This window comes from Aotus nancymaae, unplaced genomic scaffold (assembly GCF_030222135.1).
Source record: "Aotus nancymaae isolate 86718 unplaced genomic scaffold, 86718_ANA_hifiasm-v0.15.2.pri h1tg000058l, whole genome shotgun sequence".
Classification (NCBI taxonomy): Eukaryota; Metazoa; Chordata; class Mammalia; order Primates; family Aotidae; genus Aotus; species Aotus nancymaae.
Genome location: NW_026988472.1, coordinates 46,916,908 through 46,938,129, shown reverse-complemented (window position 1 = coordinate 46,938,129; position 21,222 = coordinate 46,916,908). Strand labels below are relative to the sequence as shown.

Here is a 21,222-nt window from a genome sequence, read left to right as displayed (position 1 = left end):
AATGAGAACACATGGACACAGGGAGGGGAGCACTATACACTAGGGTCTGTTGGGGGGAAATAGGGGAGGGACAGTGCGGGGTGGGGAGTTGGGGAGAGATAGCATGGGGAGAAATGCCACATATAGGTGAAGGGGAGGAAGGCAGCAAATCACACTGCCACGTATGCACCTATGCAACAGTCTTGCATGTTCTTCACATGTATCCCAAAACCTAAAATGCAATAAAAAAAAAAAAAGAATGCGTTCTCCCTAAGATCAGCAACAAGGCAAGGATTTCCACTTTAATCATTTCTTTTCAGTATTTTATTGGAGGTCCTAACAAGTGGAGTAGCAAGGGAAAAAAAAGGAGATTGGAAAAGGAAGAAGTAAAACAGATTTCATTTGCATATTATATAATCATCTATGTCGAAAATTCTACAAAAAGTCTAATAGAACAATGAGTTTAGCAAAATTACAGATACAAGGTCACTTGTATCTGTACAAGTGATATAGTGATGAACAATCAGATATTGAAATTTTATAATTAACATTTACAATAACATCATGATATGAAATACTTAGGGATAAATTAGCAAAGAATGTTACTCTTTGCTGCCCTTTACCATAGGAACCTCAAAGCCATATCTGTACACTGTAAACTATAAAATATTGCTGAGGGAAACCAAAGAAGAACTAAATAAACAGAGAGTTAATACTATATTCATGAATCAAAAGACTCAATATTGTTTAAATGTCAGTTCTCCCTAACTGATCTATAGATTCAACACAATCTCAATTGCAATCCAGCAGGCTTTTCTTAAAAAGAAATTAGCAAGCTAATTGTAAAATTCATATGGAAATACAAAGGACCTAGAATAGCTAAAACAACTTAGAAAATAAAGAACAAAGTTGCAGGACCTATAGTACTTGATTTTTAGGCTACAGTTACCAAAACTTATTGGTGAAAAGACAGGCATTTAGGTTAGTGGAACAAAATAGGGATTCCAGACATAGACCCACACATGTAGTCAATTGATTTGAAATAAAGGTACCAAGGCAATTTAACATGGAGACAATAATCTTTTCAACAAACGATGCTGGAACAACTGGATAGCTATATTTCAGAAAATGAATCTCAATCCATACCAGATACCATGTGTAAAAATTAACTCAAAATGGAACATAGATGCAAATGTAGCAGTTAAAACTACAAAATTTCTAGAAGAAAGCATAGGATAAAATCTTAGTGACTTTGGGTTTGGCAAATACTTAAAATAGGATACAAAACACAGGAATTACTAAAGAGAAAAGCAGATAACTTGGACTTGATCAAAATTGTAAGAGATACTATTCAAGAGATACGAAAATGGAAAGGCAAGTGAGAGAAAGTATTTGCAAAGCATATTTCAGTGAAGGACTCGTAACTATTACATGTAAAGGACTTTTACAACTCAATATGAACACAACTCAATAATAAAAAAGATGAAAGAAAATATACAGACAGCAAATACACACATGAAAAGAACTGAAGTAGCAAGTTAGAGCAGAAGAGAATCATCAAGGGAATTCAGGTGTTCTGGGGACAAGGAAGAAGTGCATGTAATGTATGTTCCTAAGTCTGGTGTTTGTAAGTTGGGAGCTACCTGCAGTAATTACACTAAAGCTCAAGTGACATAAGAAACTAACTTGAGGACTGTCAGAGACCATTCCCAGATACTAAAGCAATTATCCTTTGAGATGAAGACGAATGCTTTCTAGTTCCATGACCTTTGGGTGCCCTGCCTGGTATGCATTGCTATTGCTTAAGCTTTAAAAATATACTTTCATTGTTCGTACCTGTTAAATAAGGATGAAAGCGCCATCTCCTCTCATTAAAGTTCAGGGAGAAATAGCCAATAGCCATAAATGACTCATTTTACAAAGTAAGAAAAAAAGTTGAAATTATCCCTTTGAGGAATGTAGTATGAATTCCTTTAGAATGAAAGCTGCTATTTATGGGAGGTAAAATCTCAGTTAATAAGCCCACTTGGAAAACCTACTTTAATTGTTTTCTCCTTGAATGAGAGGCAAAAGCTAGTAAATGCATATTTTCTTAATAAACGTATTTCTTCAATTTTATGTGACAATTTACTGAGTTTTATACTATGTGTCTGAATATTAAGCACTGCACTACATGCTAGGTATTTTGCCTTTGAAAAACTTACAATCTAGTAGGAGAGAAACAATGTACTTATTTCAACTTTTATTATTGGAAGCCTGCTATGAGTCAGTCCATTGTTCTTGGTTACATCTATGAACACAGTACAGTCAGCCATCAGCATCTGTGGGTTCCATATCCATGGATTCAGCCAACTGCAGATGGAAATTTCTTTTTAGAAAAGGATGGTTGTGGCTGGGCATGGTGGCCCATACCTGTAATCCCAACACTTTGGGAGGCCAAAGCAGGCAGATCACATGAGGCCAAGAGTTTGAGACCAGCCTGGCCAACATGGTGAAACCCCATTTCTACTAAAAAAAATGCAAAAAATTACCTGGGCATAGTGGTGCATGCCTATAATCTCAGCTACTTGGGAGGCTGAGTCTCGAGAATCACTTCAGTCCAGTAGGCAGAGGTTGCAGTGAGCTGAGATTGTGCCACTGCACTCCAGCCTGGGGGGCAAGGTGAGATTCTATCTCAAAAACAAAAACAGATGGTTGTGTCTGTATACTGAACATGTAAACATGTACAGACCTTTTTTGGGGTCATTATTTCCTGAACAATACAGTATAACAACTATTTTATTTTTTGAGACAGGGTCTCACTCTGTTACTCAGGGTGGAGTGCAGTGGTACAAACACAGTTTACTGCAGCTTTCACTTCCAAGTCTCAAGTGATCTTCCTGCCACAGTCTCTACTGTAGCTGTGATCACAATACATGCCACCATGACTGGCTAGTTTTTAAATTTTTTGTAGAGACAGGGTCTTACAGTGTTGGCCAGGCTGGTCTTGAACTCCTGGGCCCAAGTGATCCTTCCGCCTCAGCCTCCCAAGGTGCTCGAATTACAGACGTGAGCCACTGTGCCTGGCTATAAAAACTATTTACACAGCATTTATATTGTATTAGGCATTATAAGTAATGTAGAGATGATTTAACATATACAGGGGAATGTGCATAGGTTATATGCAAATACTGTACTATTTTATATAAGGGACTTGGGCATCCTTAAATTTGGGTGATTATCAGAGGGGAGGTCCTAGAACCAGTCCCCCACATGGAGTTTGTATTCTACAGTGAATACAGGTACTTGCAATGTAGGTCAGAATGTAATCAATACTTTTACAGAGGTACAAAGTCCTTTAGAAGTACTGAGATGGGGAGATTATTTCCTTGGAAGAAAGTGGAAGACATCATAGAAAATGGCCTGTGAATCATGTATTTGAGGAGAGATGGGTTTTCGTCAGGAAGGAGAGAAATGGTGTTCTAGTGGGAGGGATGATTGTAAAAAACAAATGTTTGGAGGCAGAAATTCATAGGGAGCTCATCTCATTCCTTAACAGGATTGGCACTGAAAGCATGACAAATGGCAGATGGGAGGAAGGGCCAAAAAGAGAGACTGGAAAGAGGAGGCAGAGGCCTTGAATGTGAATGTCAGGCTGTGGATTAAGGAGTTCATCTGAGCAACTTTAAATAATTTACAATCTTCCTTAGAAGGATATAAAATTATTTTCTCAACTATAAAAGAGTAGCGTTATTTATGTTTCTCTTGGCCAGTCAAAAAAGATGATCATATTCATAAATGATTTTAAAGAGACTCAGAGTATACCTTTAGATTTTCAAACTATGAAAAATAATGCAATTTTATGTAAAAAACATAAAATCTTTCAAATCTGCTGATCATGGATATTTTCTTTGTTATTTTTCTATATAATCATAGAAATTAGCTCTTTGAGGGCAAGGATATGCGATTTAATTCTTTCATATTTGCTGTTGGGCAGGTCATTTGATAGGTATAACCAGCTGTGATATAAAAATGCTCTCAATATTAAGAAACGAGCATTTCCAAATTTACAAAAAGGAAAGAAAAATCCATTACCTCCAGCCAAAGAGTCAATCTGGAAAATAGGCTAGAAACAAGAGACTTTGTTTCTTGAAGCTCCTACTCCCGGATTCCAGCTCTCAAATACAAAAAATTAGCCAGGCATGGTGGTGGATGCCTGTAATCGAGATACTTGGGTGGCTGAGTCTGAAGAATCACTTAAGCCCCCTACCCCACCTCCATCCAGGCCACATTGATCATTCTGTGCATTTCCCAAGGGCAACAAGCTTCCTCCTCCTAGAATCCAGCCCCTAGAAGGGGACACAGTTCACCCATCTCAGAACACCATTCTGCTTTGTTAAAAACTATTTTCTTCCTTCTTATCCCAAAGTAAATGGGACACAGAACCTCTGTTTGTTCCCCACTCAATACCCTCTCCCATAGGAAAGCACAAACCTCTGTCCTTCCGTCATTGACTCCTCTACATTAATCTCCAAAATAAGCCCCAGAGGGGACAGAAAGCCTTGCTGATACTGCTTACCACTTGAAGATCTTGTCTTCTTTTTGATCAAGCTCACTCCCAAGACAACTTCCCCTCTGTACTATTTCTCCCTCTGGTGTGTTCTTTTTTTTTTTTAATTGTAATTTAGGTTCTGGAGTACATCTGCAGATCATGCAGGATTGTTGCATCGGTACATACATGGCAAGATGGTTTGCTGCCTTCATCCCCTCATCACCTATATCTGGTATTTCTCCCTTCATTATCCCTCCCCACCCTCCCCACCCCCGCTGTCCCTCCCCTAGCCTCCCACACATAATGTAGTGTGTGATGCTCTCCTCCCTGTGTCCACGTGTTCTAATTTTTCAACACCTGCCTATGAGTGATAATATACGGTGTTTGGTTTTCTGTTCTTGTGTCAGTTTGCTGAGAATGATGGTTTCCAGATTCATCCATGTCCCTATGAAGGACACGAACTCATCGTTTTTTATGGCTGCATAGTATTCCATGGTGTATATGCACCATATTTTCTTTATCCAGTCTATCGATGATGGACATTTGGGTTGGTTCCAGGTCTTTGCTATTGTAAACAGTGCCGCAATGAGCATATGTTGTGCTTGTGTCTTTATAATAGAACGATTTATAATCCTTTGAGTATATACCCAGTAATAGGATTGCTGGGTCAAATGGAATTTCTATTTCTAGGTCCTTGAGGAATCGCCACACTGTTTTCCACAGTGGTTGAACTAATTTACACTCCCACCAACAATGTAAAAGTATTCCTATTTCTCCACATCCTCTCCAGCATCTGTTGTCTCCAGACTTTTTAATGATCGCCATTCTAACTGGCGTGAGATGGTATCTCAATGTAGTTTTGATTTGCATTTCTCTAATGACCAGTGATGATGAGTATTTTTTCATATGTTTGTTGGCCTCATAAATGTCTTCTTTTGTAAAGTGTCTGTTCATATCCTTTGCCCACTTTTGAAAGGGTTTGTTTTTTCTTGTAAACCTGTTTTAGTTCTTTGTATATTTCTGGTTATTAGCCCTTTGTCAGATGGGTAGATTGCAAAAAATTTTTCCCATTCTGTTCGTTGGCGATTCACTCTAATGATTGTTTCCTTTGCTGTACAGAAGCCCTGGAGTTTAATTAGATCCCATTTGTCTATTTTGGCTTTTGTTGCCAATGCTTTGGGTGTTTTAGCCATGAAGTCCTTGCCTATGCCTTTGTCCTGAGTGGTTTTGCCTATGTTTTCTTCTAGGATTTTTATGGTGTTAGGTCTTAAGTGTAGATCTTTAATCCATCTGGAGTTAATTTTAGTGTAAGGCATCAGGAAGGGGTCCAGTTTCTGCTTTCTGCGCTTGGCTAGCCAGTTTTCCCAGCACCATTTATTAAACAGGGAATCCTTTCCCCATTGCTTGTTTTTCTGAGGTTTGTCAAAGATCAGATGATTGTAGATGTGTGGTATTGCTTCTGAGGCCTCTGTTCTGTTCCATTGGTCTATGTCTCTGTTTTGGTACCAGCTGTTTTGATTACTGTGGCCTTGTAGAATAGTTTGAAGTCAGGCAGTGTGATGCCCCCAGCTTTGTTCTTTTTGCTTAGGATTGTTTTGGCTATGCAGGTTCTGTTTTGGTTCCATATGAAGCTTGAAGTGGTTTTTTCCAGTTCTGTGAAGAAAGTCATTGGTAACTCGATGGGGATAGTGTTGAATCTATAGATTACTTTGGGCAGTATGACCATTTTCATGATGTTGATTCTTCCCAACCATGAGCATGGGATGTTCTTCCATCTGTTTGTGTCCTCTCTTATTTCCTTGAGCAGTGGTTTGTAGTTCTCCTTGAAGAGGTCCTTTACATCCTTTGTTAGTTGTATTCCTAGGTATTTTATTCTCTTTGTAGCAACTGTGAATGGGAATTCACTTTTGATTTGGCTCTCTGTTTGTCTGTTATCAGTTTATAGAAATGATTGTGAATTCTGCGCATTGATTTTGTATCCTGAGACTTTGCTGAAGTTACTTATCAGTTCCAGGAGATTTTGGGCTGAGACGATGGGGTCTTCTATATATACAATCATGTCATGTGCGAATAGAGACAGTTTGACTTCCTCTCTTCCTGTTTGAATACAGTTTATTTCTTTCTCTTGCCTGATTGCCCTGGCTAGAACTTCCAATACTATATTGAATAGGAGTGGTGAGAGAGGGCATACTTGTCTTGTGCCAGCTTTCAAAGGGAATGCTTCCAGTTTTTGCCCGTTCAGTATGATATTGGCTGTGGGTTTGTCATAAATAGCTTTTATTATTTTGTTATATGTACCATGGATACCTAGTTTATTGAGGGTTTTTTAGCATAAAGGGCTGTTGAATTTTGTCGAAGGCCTTCTCTGCATCTATTGAGATAATCATGTGGTTTTTGTCTTTGGTTCTGTTTATGTGATGGATTACATTTATAGACTTGTGTATGTTGAACCAGCCTTGCATCCCTGGGATGAAGCCTACTTCATCATGATGAATAAGCTTTCTGATTCTGTTGCATTCTGTTTGCCAGTATTATATTGAAGATTTTTGCGTTGATGTTCATCATGGATATTGACCTGAAGTGTTGTTTTTTAGTTGCGTCTCTGCCCGGTTTTGGCATTAGGATGATGTTGGTCTCATAAAATGAGTTGGGGAGGATTCCCTCTTTTTGGATTGTTTGGAATAATTTCAGAAGGAATAGTACCAGCTCCTCTTTGTAAGTCTGGTAGAATTCGGCTGTGAACCCGTCTGGACCTGGGCTTTTTTTAGTTGGTAGGCTATTGATTGCTGCCTCAACTTCAGCCCTTGTTATTGGTCTATTCAGGGATTCAACTTCTTCCCAGTTTAGTCTTGGGAGAGTGCAAGTGTCCAGGAATTTATCCATTTCTTCCCAGATTTACTGGTTTGTGTGCATAGAGTGTGTTATTCTTTTTAATGAGATACCATCACCTGTAAACTTGCTGAATTGGACTTTTGCTTTTTAAGCAATCCATCTAATTTTCTCAGTGTTGAATTTAAATACACTGTTGTTCATGTATTTAATTGAAAAAAAAAATTTCCTTGTTTTTTCCTTCTTTCTTTTTTTTTTTTTTTTTTTGCATGAATCTAGGGCTCTTTAGGAAACTTCCCACCTGTGGTTGGTAACGGTTACACAATTGGGCAGGAGATTTATGTCCTTATTATCTCTGCCTTGATTGGTTTTGCTGTCAAAAATCAACTAGGCATAGTTTTCCAGAACAAACCCTTCTTGCAATGGATGATAGATACCAAGGTGAAATAAAGAATATGTAACTGAGGAGAAATGAGCATATTCCAAATAGCAGGATTTGGGAACTTGGAGACTATACCAGTGAGAGGTTTGGCAGATGTCATTGGACAGTTATTTCCCCACATTAAATGTGTCTCCATTTTGACAGACCAAATTGGCCACCTGCACTTGGGCACATGAGTCCTATGTTTCACCCAAACCCTTGACTTTTTACCTACAATTTGTCTTTGGCATGAACGCATCTCAAATGTAAATGATATTCCTTCTGTTTTGAACAACTTCACTAAAGAAATGGGTCTAGAGCAGTGGTTTCAACTGGGGTTGATTCTGCTTCCCAGGAGACATTTGGCAACGTCTGAAGACATTTTTAGTTGTCACAACTGGGGAGATGCTACTGCTATCTACTGAGTAAAGGCCAGAGATGCCACTAAACATCCTATAATGCACAGGTCAGCCTCCCACAACAAAGGAGTAGCCAGTCCAAAAAGTCAATAATGTCAAGGTTGAGAGATCCTGGTCTAGAGAAAAGGAGACATTCCAGATTACCCAAAAGAGTATTCCCAGTGCCCTCTATCTATGGCATGGGAAGCTAATGCTTTCTGAAAACTCTCTGGATCAGCTTTTTCTCACTGAGTTTAAATTACTGGATAGGATCTAGCATTGAAATTGGCAACTTTCAAATAGCTTTGAGGTAGATGTGTTAAATCTCAAATTTGGATGAAACACAAGAAAGCCACGGGAGAAGTTAAGCAGCAATTTGAAATCTAGGAGCAATGTGAGAACTGTGTGCAGGTGGCTTCACTCCAGCTCAGAGCGCCAAATATCCCATCGTGACTTCTCAGATGGGGAGGAGCAAATCCACATTTTCATCAGAGGCAGATGCTGAAGCTGCAGTTATGGCCTCTTCAGCCCTTCAGAAGGTGCCCCTTCATTCCCAGTGTGATATCAGTTTGATTCTAACTTCACTGGGTTGTCCTAATTCAGAGGGTCAGCACAGAACTGTGATCAGAGATCTTGCTTCTTGATTTATCCATTTTTACGTTCCATGTCAGACCTAATTGCTTTTTTTTCTGAAATGAGTAGTCTGTACATCTTTACTTGTGGTCAGGAAAAAAGTCCCTGTTAATAATTTACAAAAGGCAGAGCCACTCCTCTTTTGCATCCTCAAATCTCTCAGAGCATGTGATTGTTTAAGAATATCTGGTTTCCAAGTAGCTGAGTGATGAAATATGATTGGCCTCTCAGCATCGATTCCTCCTCTCCTTCCTCTCTCTTCTTGGATAGCAGTTGTTTGTTATGATACAATCACTCTTCTTATAAAAGAATAAAGAAGAGGTTCTTTCTTTCCATCCTTAGGAAAAGGCGGGCTGTTTTGGCTTCCTACCATGGAGGAGGACCTTGAAGGAGAAAATTGGCAGACCTTCTCCAGTCCCTGGGGCTTCAGCAGGGCGGCTGAGGATGAAGGAGAACATATTTGCCAGTGAGTAATGGTCTTCAAGGAAAAACTATCAGGGGTCTTATTGTTGCTTTCTGAGATGAGCTTGTGCTTTTCAGTAGGATGAATTTATTTAGACAAGAATTGAAAGCTATGTCTCAAAATTACACAAGAACGATGCCTTTGGAGAAAAATGATTAAGTCCTTCTGAGTTTTGTTCAGGCAATTCAAAAATTTAAAAAATAATATTGGAGGCAAGGCAGGAATGTCCTGTAAAGCAGAAGGACAAAGATGTATACTACTTTGGTCATTTATTTCTGTAGGATTAAATGTCCACAGACACTTTTGGGAAAAGAGAAACTGATTTTAGCTGTTTGTTCATTTCTATGGCATTATAATAGGCTATTATTCACAGCAAACTTTTGGCTGCACTTCTTGCAAGGGAATTGAATTGTGTGCTGTGTTTATTTTCTTTTAAAAATGCTATCTTCTCAGTGACAAATATATCTGTCAGGATGAAAAGTTTTGATTTTTCAACAGAAAATGCTATGTTGGCTATGCAAATTGGTTTGTATTTAATTGTTTCTTTATGTTCAATGGTCTTGATAAATGAGTTTTTCTCCCTTGAGGAACATCACAGTTGTGCAGAAAGTTCAGACTACTGCTGAGTGACTTATGATTGATATAAATATGTAATTCTTTTCTTGGGGTTGTCTAGCTTTGAAATATGAGAAATTCATCAGTAATGTACACACTTTGGAGTGCTGATTGGAAAATTTCCAGTCATTCTGCTATTTAATGCTTTCTCATTAATCACTGGCACTGTATATTATAAGCTGCTCATAAATTTGTTTAGATCATATTCTTTCAGTAGATTCTATGATTATTGAGTGTTTAAGCAGGGCAATATAAACATTATGTGCAGACCCAAATATAGAGGAACTGCTACAGGCTAAGAGAAGCTCTCCAAATTGGTAAAATTCATTGCCCTCGGCTTTTGCTACTTGAGATTTTGAGCCAAATGTTTTTGAGTTACCATAATTTTTCATCACAATAATTATTTGGTGGCACTATTTGTCTAGAAAACTTTTGAGATGAGTGAAAATGAAACCTCTTTTTGTTATACAGTTCACTGTAAGGAAAATTTAGAAATTGATGTTATTCTATGAGATTCAAACACACAAGAGTCTGATATTTGGAACTAGCTACTATGATCCCTAAAAGCTGTTGGCTTACAACATAATATCATTGGATGACTTTCCTTTTTAGCACCTACATTTTTCTCCTGATTTCTTACTTGAAGGGTGAAATGATTGAATATTTGGGCTCTGGAAAGTCATCACTTAAGGCATAGGATCCTGGGATTTGTGCCTTCTGTCTTTCCTAATCAATAACATTCAAAGAAATAGATTCAGCTCCAAGCTCACTAAAGCATATTGTTTATGGGTTTGGGAGGAAGTAAGTAATAAAAGAGGTAAGAAATATTTTAAATGAAAATACTAGGTCAAACCACTGAATTCCAGTTTAGTAGTCTGTTGGCATAGCATGTGTCTAGTAAAAGGTCTGGATGTGATTTGTTCTACTAGAATTAGTGCTATATATCTCTCCAAAGACTGAAGTTTTTGTTATCCCTGGATGCACTTAATCATTTGATAGTCATTAGATTATCCAGGTTAGTATATTATTTTCTATATAAAATCCTATTTTATTTTTAGAGTCAACATCAAAAAGAACCAGTATTGTAATTTCAGCTTAGGTCTCCAGTGGAGGACACTTTCAAGTCTAGAACTACGTAAATGTAGTTCAAGATTCAATGGGGAGGGATGATTCTCGTAGAGCCGCAAGTGATGCTAGTCCAGTTTGCTCAGCTAAGTCCTACTTATGCTGTTAGCTTCATGAGAATAAGATCTAACATTTTTCATCTGTCTTCCAATAGAGCAATTGAGGTTTCCCAGACTGGGAGTCTCCATGCTCCTCCATCTGTATGCCTCATGACTGATTTGAAGGAGCTATAATAGTAAGACTCAAGTAAAGAGAGAGGTTTGCTTTTGTAAAGTTTTATAACTCTTCAAAATTAAAGTGACTTGAGATTGTTTTTGTTGTTTTCTGTTGATTAAAGAGCAGCTAGTTCCTTTGCTCAGTAAAGAAGATACAGGGAATGGTTAGGACTGCGTTTTCTGAAACCAGTTTGATCTCGTATGCACCCTAGAGCCTTCACTTATTGGCTATATAACTTTGGGTAAGTTTGTCATCTTCATTAAACCTTAATTCCCACATCTCTAAAATGAGGATAATACCTACTTCATCGGGTTGTGGGAATAAGTGAGTTACTATAGGAATTTCTCCTAACACAGTGCCTGGCACATCCAATTATCTAGTTATTGACGGTGAGTGATTCTTATGGTTAGTACTATTAGCAGTGAGAATAGAGACTTTCAAAAGCTCTTGTTTGCATGTCTTCAATTTCAGTTTGTTGAGTGAAAATTATATACTATATTGCTATATATCCTAATAGAAAGAATGATTCATTTAGGACTTGGGAAAAAGGAGTGAGTACAGCAAGATGAAAGAGAGTTTAATACTTCCATCCTGTGCAATTTTTTCCCCTAACACAAAGCTTAGTAGAAAGTATAGTGAAAATTGAATTTATTTATTTAGAGACAGAGTCTCACTCCATTACTCAGGCTGGAAGTGTTGCAATCGGTTCACTGTAACCTCTGCCTCCCGGTTTCAAGTGATTCTTGTGCTTCAGCCTGCCAAGTAGGTGGAATTGCAGGAGCACACCACCACACCTGGCTAATCTTTATATTTTTAGTAGAGACAGCGTTTCACCGTGTTGGCCAGGCTGGTCTTGAACTCCTGACCTCAAGGGATCTGCCCATCTTGGCCTCCCAAAGTGCCAGGATTACAGGCATGAGCCACTGTGCCTGGCCTTGAATTTATTATTAATGGGTTTATTAAATGAGACAAAACAATGAGATGAGTGTATTTCAGTTCAGCAAATATTTGCTGAGAATCTACCACACTGCAAAATGCTCAAGTAAAAAGATAAATACAAAGCTACAATGAGATACCATATCACACCTATGAGAATGGCTAAAATAAAAATGCTGGCAATGCCAAATGCTGGCAAGGATATGGAACAACTGGAACTCCCATTCTTCACCAGTACAATCTATTGGCAAAATAGTACAATCACTTTGGAGATAGTATGGCAGTTTCCCATAAAGCTAACAGTACATTTGCCATAATGCCTATATAATCCCATCCCTGGGTAGTTACTCTAGAAGAATAAAAACTTACATTCCCACAAAACCCTCTCATGAATGTTTACAACAAGTCTATCAAAATTTCTCCAGACTGGAAACAACCCAAATACCTTTCAGTGGTTGAATGGATAAGCAAACTATGTTAAATTCTGACAATGGAATACTACTCAGTAATAAAGAAGATTACTTAATAAAAATAAAAAGTAATAAAAAGTAATAAATAAACAGTAATAAAAAGAAACAAATTATTGATACACACAACAAATTGGATGAATGTCGAAGGCATTGGCCAAGTGAAGCCAGTTTCAAAAGGTTATATGCTGTACAATTCCACTTACAAGACATTTTCAAAGACACAAAGCTATAGTGACAGAGAAAAGATCAGTGGGTGCTAAGGGTTAGGAGTTGGAGGAGGTTGTGTCAGCACCCTGAGTGATGGAAATATTCTGTATCTTGATTTTAGTCATGGTTGCACAAACATATACATATGATAAAATTTATGGGACTGTGCATCCTCAAAAGTCCATTTTATTGTATGGTCATTTAAAACATGAAAAATAAGAATATAAGTTTCTTGCCCTTAAGGAGTTTATAGGTCCAGTAAGGGAAAAACACAAACATGAATAAGCATAATACAGTGGAGTGAATGTAGTGATTAAGACTGAGGCATACCAAGAACAGAGCTACCAACCAGCTTGACATGCCATGCTGCTATGCAATGAATGGGTTACAAAAGTACCCAGATGTTGCTGCACAAGGTTTGTGGATGCCAGAGACCCAGGCCAGTTGCTTGTGGCCATGCACAGACTTGTCTACCCTCAACCATTTTCTATGTGCCAAGATACAAAAAAGTTTGAAAAGAGTCCTGGCATAGTGTATTGTGAGAGCATAGAAGAGGAACATATTGCCTGGCAGACTGGGAGGGGGGATGCCCAGGGAAAGACTTCATAGAGGAGACAACACCTGCACTGGGAATTAAAGGGTAAAGAGGAGATAGCCAAGAGAGGGCTTCTCCAGGGGGAGGGAAGGACATTTCAGCAGGTCATTCCTTGCCTGAGAAAGGTACAGAGGAGTGAAAGAGTGAGGTGTGAGTTGGGAACTCTAAGGCATTCAAGACTATAATAGTATAAAGTGTAAGTGAGGCTGGCAAAGTGAGACTGTAAACAGATTTATAGAGGACCTTGTATAATAAAGGAACATTTTGTTGTATGATATAGTTTGAGCATCCCTAATTTGAAAATCCAAAATTTGAAACTTTTTGACCACTGACATGATGCCACAAGTGAAAAATTCCACACCTGACCCCATGTGACAGGTAGCAGTCAAAACATGGTTAAAATTTTGCTTCATGCACAAAATTATTTAAAATATCATGTAAAATTACTTCTAAGCTATGTGTATAATGTGTATATGAAACATAATTGAATTTCATGTTTGGACTTGAGTCTAATCCTTGAGATATCTCATTATGCATATGAAAATATTCCAAAATCTGAAAAATATCTGAAATCCAAAACACTTCTTTTAATTTTGGATAAGAAATATTCAACCTGTATTAGATTATGAGCATATTTAGGGGCTCCCAGGGATGAGGCATCAGAGAGGGTGATTTTATCAAAAAGAGAGGAGGCTGGAAGGATGAAGTAATAGGAAGAGGTATAGGGTTTGGTCTTAACTGTCAAGTGCTAGAGAACTCTCTGGCAACATATATGGCTTTAATGGAAGACTGTCTTTTGGGGAGGTCCCTTCATTCATTTATCCATCATTAATTCATTCAAACAGTCTTTATTGAGCACCTGCTGTCTTCCAGGCACTACTCTAGGCCTTCAGGATCCAACAGTGAATGGAACAAAAGCCTAGCTTTTACAGAGCTGATATTTTAGAGGCCAAATGAGCTGAGCTTTGGCAAATTTTTGAGTGTAAGGGACTTCTGAGACATCCAGGTTAACAACACCTAATAAGTAGATGGTAGCTGTGAAGAGCAGTCTGGGCTGCAAATATAAATTAGGGATCATTGGCACAAAGACAGAAAATGGAAACTTAGATGTTGGTTAAATAATCTATTTCTTTCACCTTAGTTCTCAATGATTTACCATTGGATCTGGTCCTTATGTGTGAAGAGAGATGTATCTAGCTAATGCCATAATCTCAGGGTGCTCATTTACCCATACTTGTTTTTTTAATGCCATTCTGGTAAAAGGCTCTCTAATATTTCTTGAGGAGATTGTCTGAAAATTAACAAATTTCTCTGACAGGTAAAGCATTATACTAAGCTCTAGGGGGTATGGAAAATAAATAGTAGATCTAGTCCCTGTTCTGAAAACATTTTGAATCTACAAGGAGAGATGACCCCTATACACTTTGTAAATGGTCCATGGTGCTTGAGAACAGCTATAAGCAAATTCTAGGCTGCTAAGGAGATTGAAATTCTAGCTGAAATTCTGGCTGCTAAGGAGATTGAATCTTCCAGTACGTATGCACAGGCAGAGCTGTAAAGTAATTGTCAAGGACACTTCCATAGCGCATATGTTTTGAAGCTGGTTTCTGATGCCCTGAATCCACACTGGCTCGAGATGACATAGGCCAAGTTATTGTGTCTGACTTGTGATAATTCAGATGGGCACATGGTTTTTGAGGCAATTTTGACCCGGCTGTGTTGTTAGAGTTCTTGCAACTCAGGTACCTGTCGATGCCACTATATTGATGTGGCCCCAGAACAAATCATTAAAATTCCAGCTGTGCTGATAACCAGGAAATAAACAAATGGATGTCCTTTTTTCATCCTAGGGCCTCATCTCCCCTGTGATGGAGTTGGGACAAGGTGGGATTAGGAGTTGGGATGGGTAGGGTATAGGCACCATCTGGCAGGCAAAGAACCCATGACAGGGATTCATGTGCTAACCTTGTTCTCTGCTCATAAAGGACGTTTTGTCATTCTAAGCTGAGTGATTACTCATTCTTAGAGACATCATGAACACCTTGAATAAATGGTCGACATCTCATGTTAATTAGTTTTACCTTTAAAATTATGATGTTTCTACTTGTTTATATTAAATAAATAATTACACTTATTCAAAAATATTTCCCTTTCCATTTGATAATTGAGGGGATAGACATCTCTGCTCTTTTGAAGGTGTTTTGGTTACTCTCAGTTTTATTGATCAGTGTTATGTTGGATGTTCAGGGGAAGGAGGAGGAGAAATTTATATGTCCTTATTTTCAGTGCCATACTGTACAGAGTCTTAAATTCCTGTTCTAATGTATGTGTGCATATGTGTATGCATCTGTGTGTATATATATATGAACAGGAATTTATATATGTGTGTATACATATACATATATACACACATATACATACATATATAATGGACACTTAGGCTTCTTCCACCTCTTGGCTGTTATAAATGATGTTGCTATAAGTATGGCTGTACAGATATCTCTTTGAAACTAATTAACATGAGATGTAGACCATTTATTCAAGGTGTTCATGACATCCCTAAGACTGAGCAATCACTCAGCTTAGAATGTCTATATATACACACACACACACACACACACACACACACACATATACATATATATAATTCATTCACCAATATTCATATTATAAATTTCCTTTGAATTTATGGTTTTGAGAGATAGTTGAGATACCCTTTGGGACTTAGTTCTAACAGATTTAAAAACAGCTTTATTATCTTTTTATTATAAAATTAGTTCATTCTTATAAAAATTTTTAAAATACTGACATGAATAAAGTAGAAAGTGAAATCTGCATAGTAGAGGAGAGAGTAAATACAGAATAAGGATCAGGGATGTCTATCATGTGTATAACTTTGTAATAAAACACAGATTTCACATTTTGGTGGGCCCTTTTGACAAAGATCCTGACTCACAATTCCTTAGTCATAATGTTCCTTGGCATCTAATGGGCCCATCAAAATGGATGCACCAAAACTGTTGTATCATTCCACTTGTAGGTATATATTATCCAAAAGAATTGAAAGCAGGATATCAAAGAGATATCTGTACAGCCATAGTTACAGCAACATCATTTATAACAGCCAAGAGGTAGAGGAAGCTCAGTGTCCATCAGTGGATAAATAGATAAGTAAAATGTGATATATTCATACAATGGAATAACCCTCAGGATATTATGCTAAGTGAAATAAGCCCATCACAAAAAGACAAAGTGCTATATGATTCTACTTATATGAGGTATCTGGAGTAGTCTGATGCATAGAGACAGAAAGTAAAATGGTGACTGGCAAGGACTGAGGAGTAGAAGAATGGGGAGTTGTTTAGTGGGTATCGCATTTCAGTTAAAAAGCATTCTGGAGATTGGTTGATAGATAAAAAGATAAAAAGCATTCTGGAGATTGCTTGATAAAAAGCATTCTGGAGATTGGTTGATAGATAAAAAGATAAAAAGCATTCTGGAGATTGCTTGATAAAAAGCATTCTGGAGATTGGTTGCATAATGTGAAAATGTTTAACACTACTAAGCTGTACACTAAAAAATGGTGAAGATTGTACATTATATGTTATGTGTATCTTACCACAATTAATGTTTTTTAAATGTTAAAGAAAATAGCCATTGTGTTAACATGCCCTGCTTTGGTGTACATACCACCAATAAAATTAGGACTCTTCTCCTAGTGCCATATAGACCTGAGGTGTTACTATTGTTACACTCTTTGTCTTCCATTGTCTCTAGGACAGGGGGCTTCACTAATCCAAGAGATCCATGAACTCCTCCATACTTAATGAAGTTTTATATATGTTTAAGCACTTTCCTGGAGGAAAGGGTCCATTGCTTTTTTCAGTTTCTCAGAGGCATGTGATCCCCTTGCCCAAAAAGGGAAGGTTTAGCGCACAGACCCATAGGTTGTCTCTATTCAATTGAACTTATTAAATTAACTGTGCATGAAAGCTATTATTTCAAAGCTTTGAGTTGAATGTATACCCAAATAAAGCAAAATCTTATTAAGGCTCATTTATGCTATTGATTATCCATCTATACTTTCTGTGGCTCAGATATATACCTAGGTGCCCCTGGGAGATGCCCAGAGTTGAGCATGCTTTATTCTGCAGGGCCGCACATGCCCCCAAGGAATCATATTTGTTAGTTTCTCAGCTTTTCCTACAAAAATCAAGAAGGTGCAACAAATGGTAATTGATGATTCAAACTCCCTTAATTTTTACTACTTATTCATAATTTTCCCAATATGTGCCCCAAGTTTCTGAAGATTTTTAATGTGACAACTGAGAAGTCTTCTGTCTCATAAAGTGCATTTCTAGAAGGAAACAGTGGGGATATATGTTGAAATTACAGAGAGGAGATCGATTTAGACAAACCATTTTTTTTCCTGATTACAAAGCACAAAGCCAGTGCTTTCAAAAGCAAATAGAGATGTCAGAAGGTCTTTCCCCAGGCAATTCAATATGTACCTGAAGGACCCTTCTCTGACAGTGACTGTGCTTTGCCCTTTCAAAGCTCACTCTCAGGTGGAGATTGTTATCCAGTATTACAGATAATTGCTGACTGGATTTAACACAATTCTCCCAGGGGTCTGAAGCTAATGGGTTAGGAATTCTGTGTCTTTAATGTGTTTGCCCAGGAAGACCATCTCGCCTTCCTAAAACAGAACTCAAAACCCTAAAGTGAGGAAGGTGTTCACATACTCTACACACATAAAGCCAGCTCCAATAATCGTGACTTTTGTTTTTTATTTTTTTTGCTTATTCTATTTCTCCATTTAATTATATTATTTAAAAAAATCTGATAATCATGTCTTAATACCAACCTCCCTTTCTGACTCAGAACTTTTGTACTAATTGTTCTCTTTCTCTGGAATGCTCTCTCCCTCATGTCTCCGCTTAGATGTATTCTTCTCAGAGGGACCTTTCCTGATGACCTCACCTAAATACTGTTCGTGCCCACCACTCTTCTGACTCAGCTTTGGTTTTCTTCAGCATTCTCATAGTCATCTAGCATTCTTATGCATTTATTCATGTGTTTATTGTCTGTTTTTCCCCACCAAGATATAAGTACTCAAAGAATATCACTTTATTCTAATTTTAGGTTACTTTAACTTTTTTAATATTGGCCTTTTAACTTCATTCTTAAATGAATAGATGAAAGAATGTTCAAGGAAGATATAACTGCAATGGATTGAGAAAAAGCCCTATATTTTCTTTTTTTTTCTTCTATCCAAGGCTATCCTTGAGAAAGCTTGTATGCATTGACATTCATCCTGTGGAGTTCTAATTAGATAAGTAAGCAACAACAAGGAAGGGGCCCTAGGTCAAGGAGACAATTGTTCTGAGACACGGCTAATCACAGACAACCCACTGGCACGACACCCTGTTCCCATATACCTCTCTCTACATGTAGCCCCAGCAGCAGGACCTCATCTGCACACCTTATCTGCACGTAGCCCTTCTAGTATAAACCTATAAAGCTTCCCCCCAGCTTCTGCCTCTTGGCAGACAGCCCCTTCTTTGCTGTGCTACCCATTGCACCCTTGCAACATGTTTGTACTTTCTTTAATAAATCTGCCTTTCTGTGCCTACAACTATCTTGGTAAATTATTTTTCTGCCTGTGACACTGGCCCCAGCCAGTTACACATGGGACAGATTTATTTAATGACTTAACTGAATGCTAACTATGTACCCAGGCCGACCTATATGCTGGTGGGAAGGTGGTATTATACCATTATTAAACTAGTCTTTTGTCTCTCTGAGAATATTTGAACATTCAACCATGATTTTTGGTTGGAACTGCCATTTAAAATGGGTGTTATTCTGAGGTCTCACATTACCAGTATATCAGAATTGTGTTCTTCTCTCTTGAGTTTTCATAAAAAGAGGTAGCAAAATGATAACATAGATAAATGGAGTTTTGAGAATTTGCCTACAAGATTAATTTCCTGTTCTAAAAAATGGGTTTCCAGTACATTTAAAACATTATATGTAAGGGCAGAATTTTTTTTTACAGAAATATGTATACAGAATATTATAAAAACAAGTATAATTTTGTTTTTTCTTACATCTTATTCTTAACCATTGAACTCATTTTATTGGACTATTATTGGAAAATTTTAATTCTGAGGTTTCACATTATCAATAGAAATTACTTAGAAAATATTTTCCAAACAAAGTCTATTATAACTAGGGTGTGGATGAGAGGGCTAAAGATGATCAGTATGTACAACAAATCCTTTACATTTATTTCCCAGATTCTACTTTGTGTACACTTTTCAAGTGTCCCATGTTGTCATTTTTTGGCTTTAACACTACATCTTCACAATTTTTACCTGACTCTGAAATTCTACTATTTATATTTCTATACTATATATTTTACAATATTTTGTGTCCTCACAATTTACTAATTTAGTGAAATTATGTGTGCCATAGCAAAAATAATTTTAAAAGGCCTATCTAAAATTATCTTCTGTATAAAGGACTTCTGAGACTTTCTAGAATGTATTTGTCAATAGGGCTATTTCATTTTTATATAGAAAATTGGAACACCATGATTCAACCATTGTATACTTCTTTTTACCCCCTCATTTATCCGAGGTATCCACAGGCATACCTTGGAGATACTGCAGGTTGGTTCCAGACCACTACAAGAATACAAATATTGCAATAAAGTGAGTCACACAAATTTTTTGGTTGCCCAGTATATACAGAAGTTATGTTTATACCGTAGTCTATTAAGGGTACAGTCGCATTATTTCTAAAAATCCAATATACATACCTTAATTTAAAAATAATTTATTGCTAAAAAAATGCTAACATTATCTGACACAGAGATATGAAGTGAGCACATGTTGTTGGAAAAATGGTGCTGACACAGTTGCTCAATGCAGGGTTCACAAGCCATTATTTGTAAACAAAACAAAACAAAGCAAAAACTCTCTACCTGCAAAGCACAACAAAGTGAAGAGCAATACAATAAGGTATGCCTGTACTTTTTTATTGAACTGTCCTCTAATTCTGGGATACACTTACTGAGCACCTTCTAGGCATCCACAGAATTTTATTATTGATACTAAAATAATGTGAGTCTCAAATATATGTTTAGTGCACTGTTATTAATTGATATGTGTTCTCTAATTGTTTTTTTTGTAATATACACTGTAGCATTCCCAAATATAATGCAAGTTTCTTGGAATTACATCCCCAACTTCTCACATTCCCCACTAGCCCTGAACAAATAGGTGCTCCTTAACTTACAGTGGCTTACATCTTAATAGGCCCATCATAAATTGAAAATGCTGTTAATTCAAATGTGCATTTTTTACTTATAATGGGCTTATGTGGAGATAACCTCATTATAAGTCCAGGAGCATACTGAATGTTGTAAGTTGAACCATGGTAAGTTGGAGACTGTCTAAATGAATTGAATTTAATACAAAAGAGAGATCTTCACTAAGAACTATGTAAATGTAAAAGTCAGTTCCCAGCATATATTCAGCCCTCCAGTTAATAAGCATATTTCTTTATAATTCTTCCAAGTGTTGTGGCTTTAGAAATTTCTATTATCTACTATGTGAGCAGAACATGTATATCAGCTATTAATTGCTGTATAACAAACTACCCTAAGACATAATGGCTTAAAACAACAAAAATTTATTATTTCTCAGAATTCTGTGGATGAGTTCAGCAGTGTGGTTCATTTGCTGCATGAAATTGCAGTTGGGGTTTCTTGTGTAGCTACATAAAGCTGGGTAGT

At 37.3% G+C, this 21,222-nt stretch overlaps 1 protein-coding gene across 3 annotated transcripts in view; it reads left to right on the top strand.

The window, feature by feature from the left end:
- The window catches only part of FRMPD4 (FERM and PDZ domain containing 4), a 900,683-nt gene that overhangs the window by 50,836 nt on the left and 828,625 nt on the right, over positions 1-21,222 (top strand). For 2 of the 3 annotated variants that reach the window (XM_012435175.2, XM_021674826.2), the window contains exon 3: positions 9,134-9,257. In XM_012435175.2, coding sequence (XP_012290598.1) covers positions 9,134-9,257 — 124 coding nt within the window. Of the gene's footprint in view, positions 1-8,736; positions 8,765-9,133; positions 9,258-21,222 lie in introns of those variants that run through there. The other variant, XM_064364515.1, reaches the window with a different exon arrangement.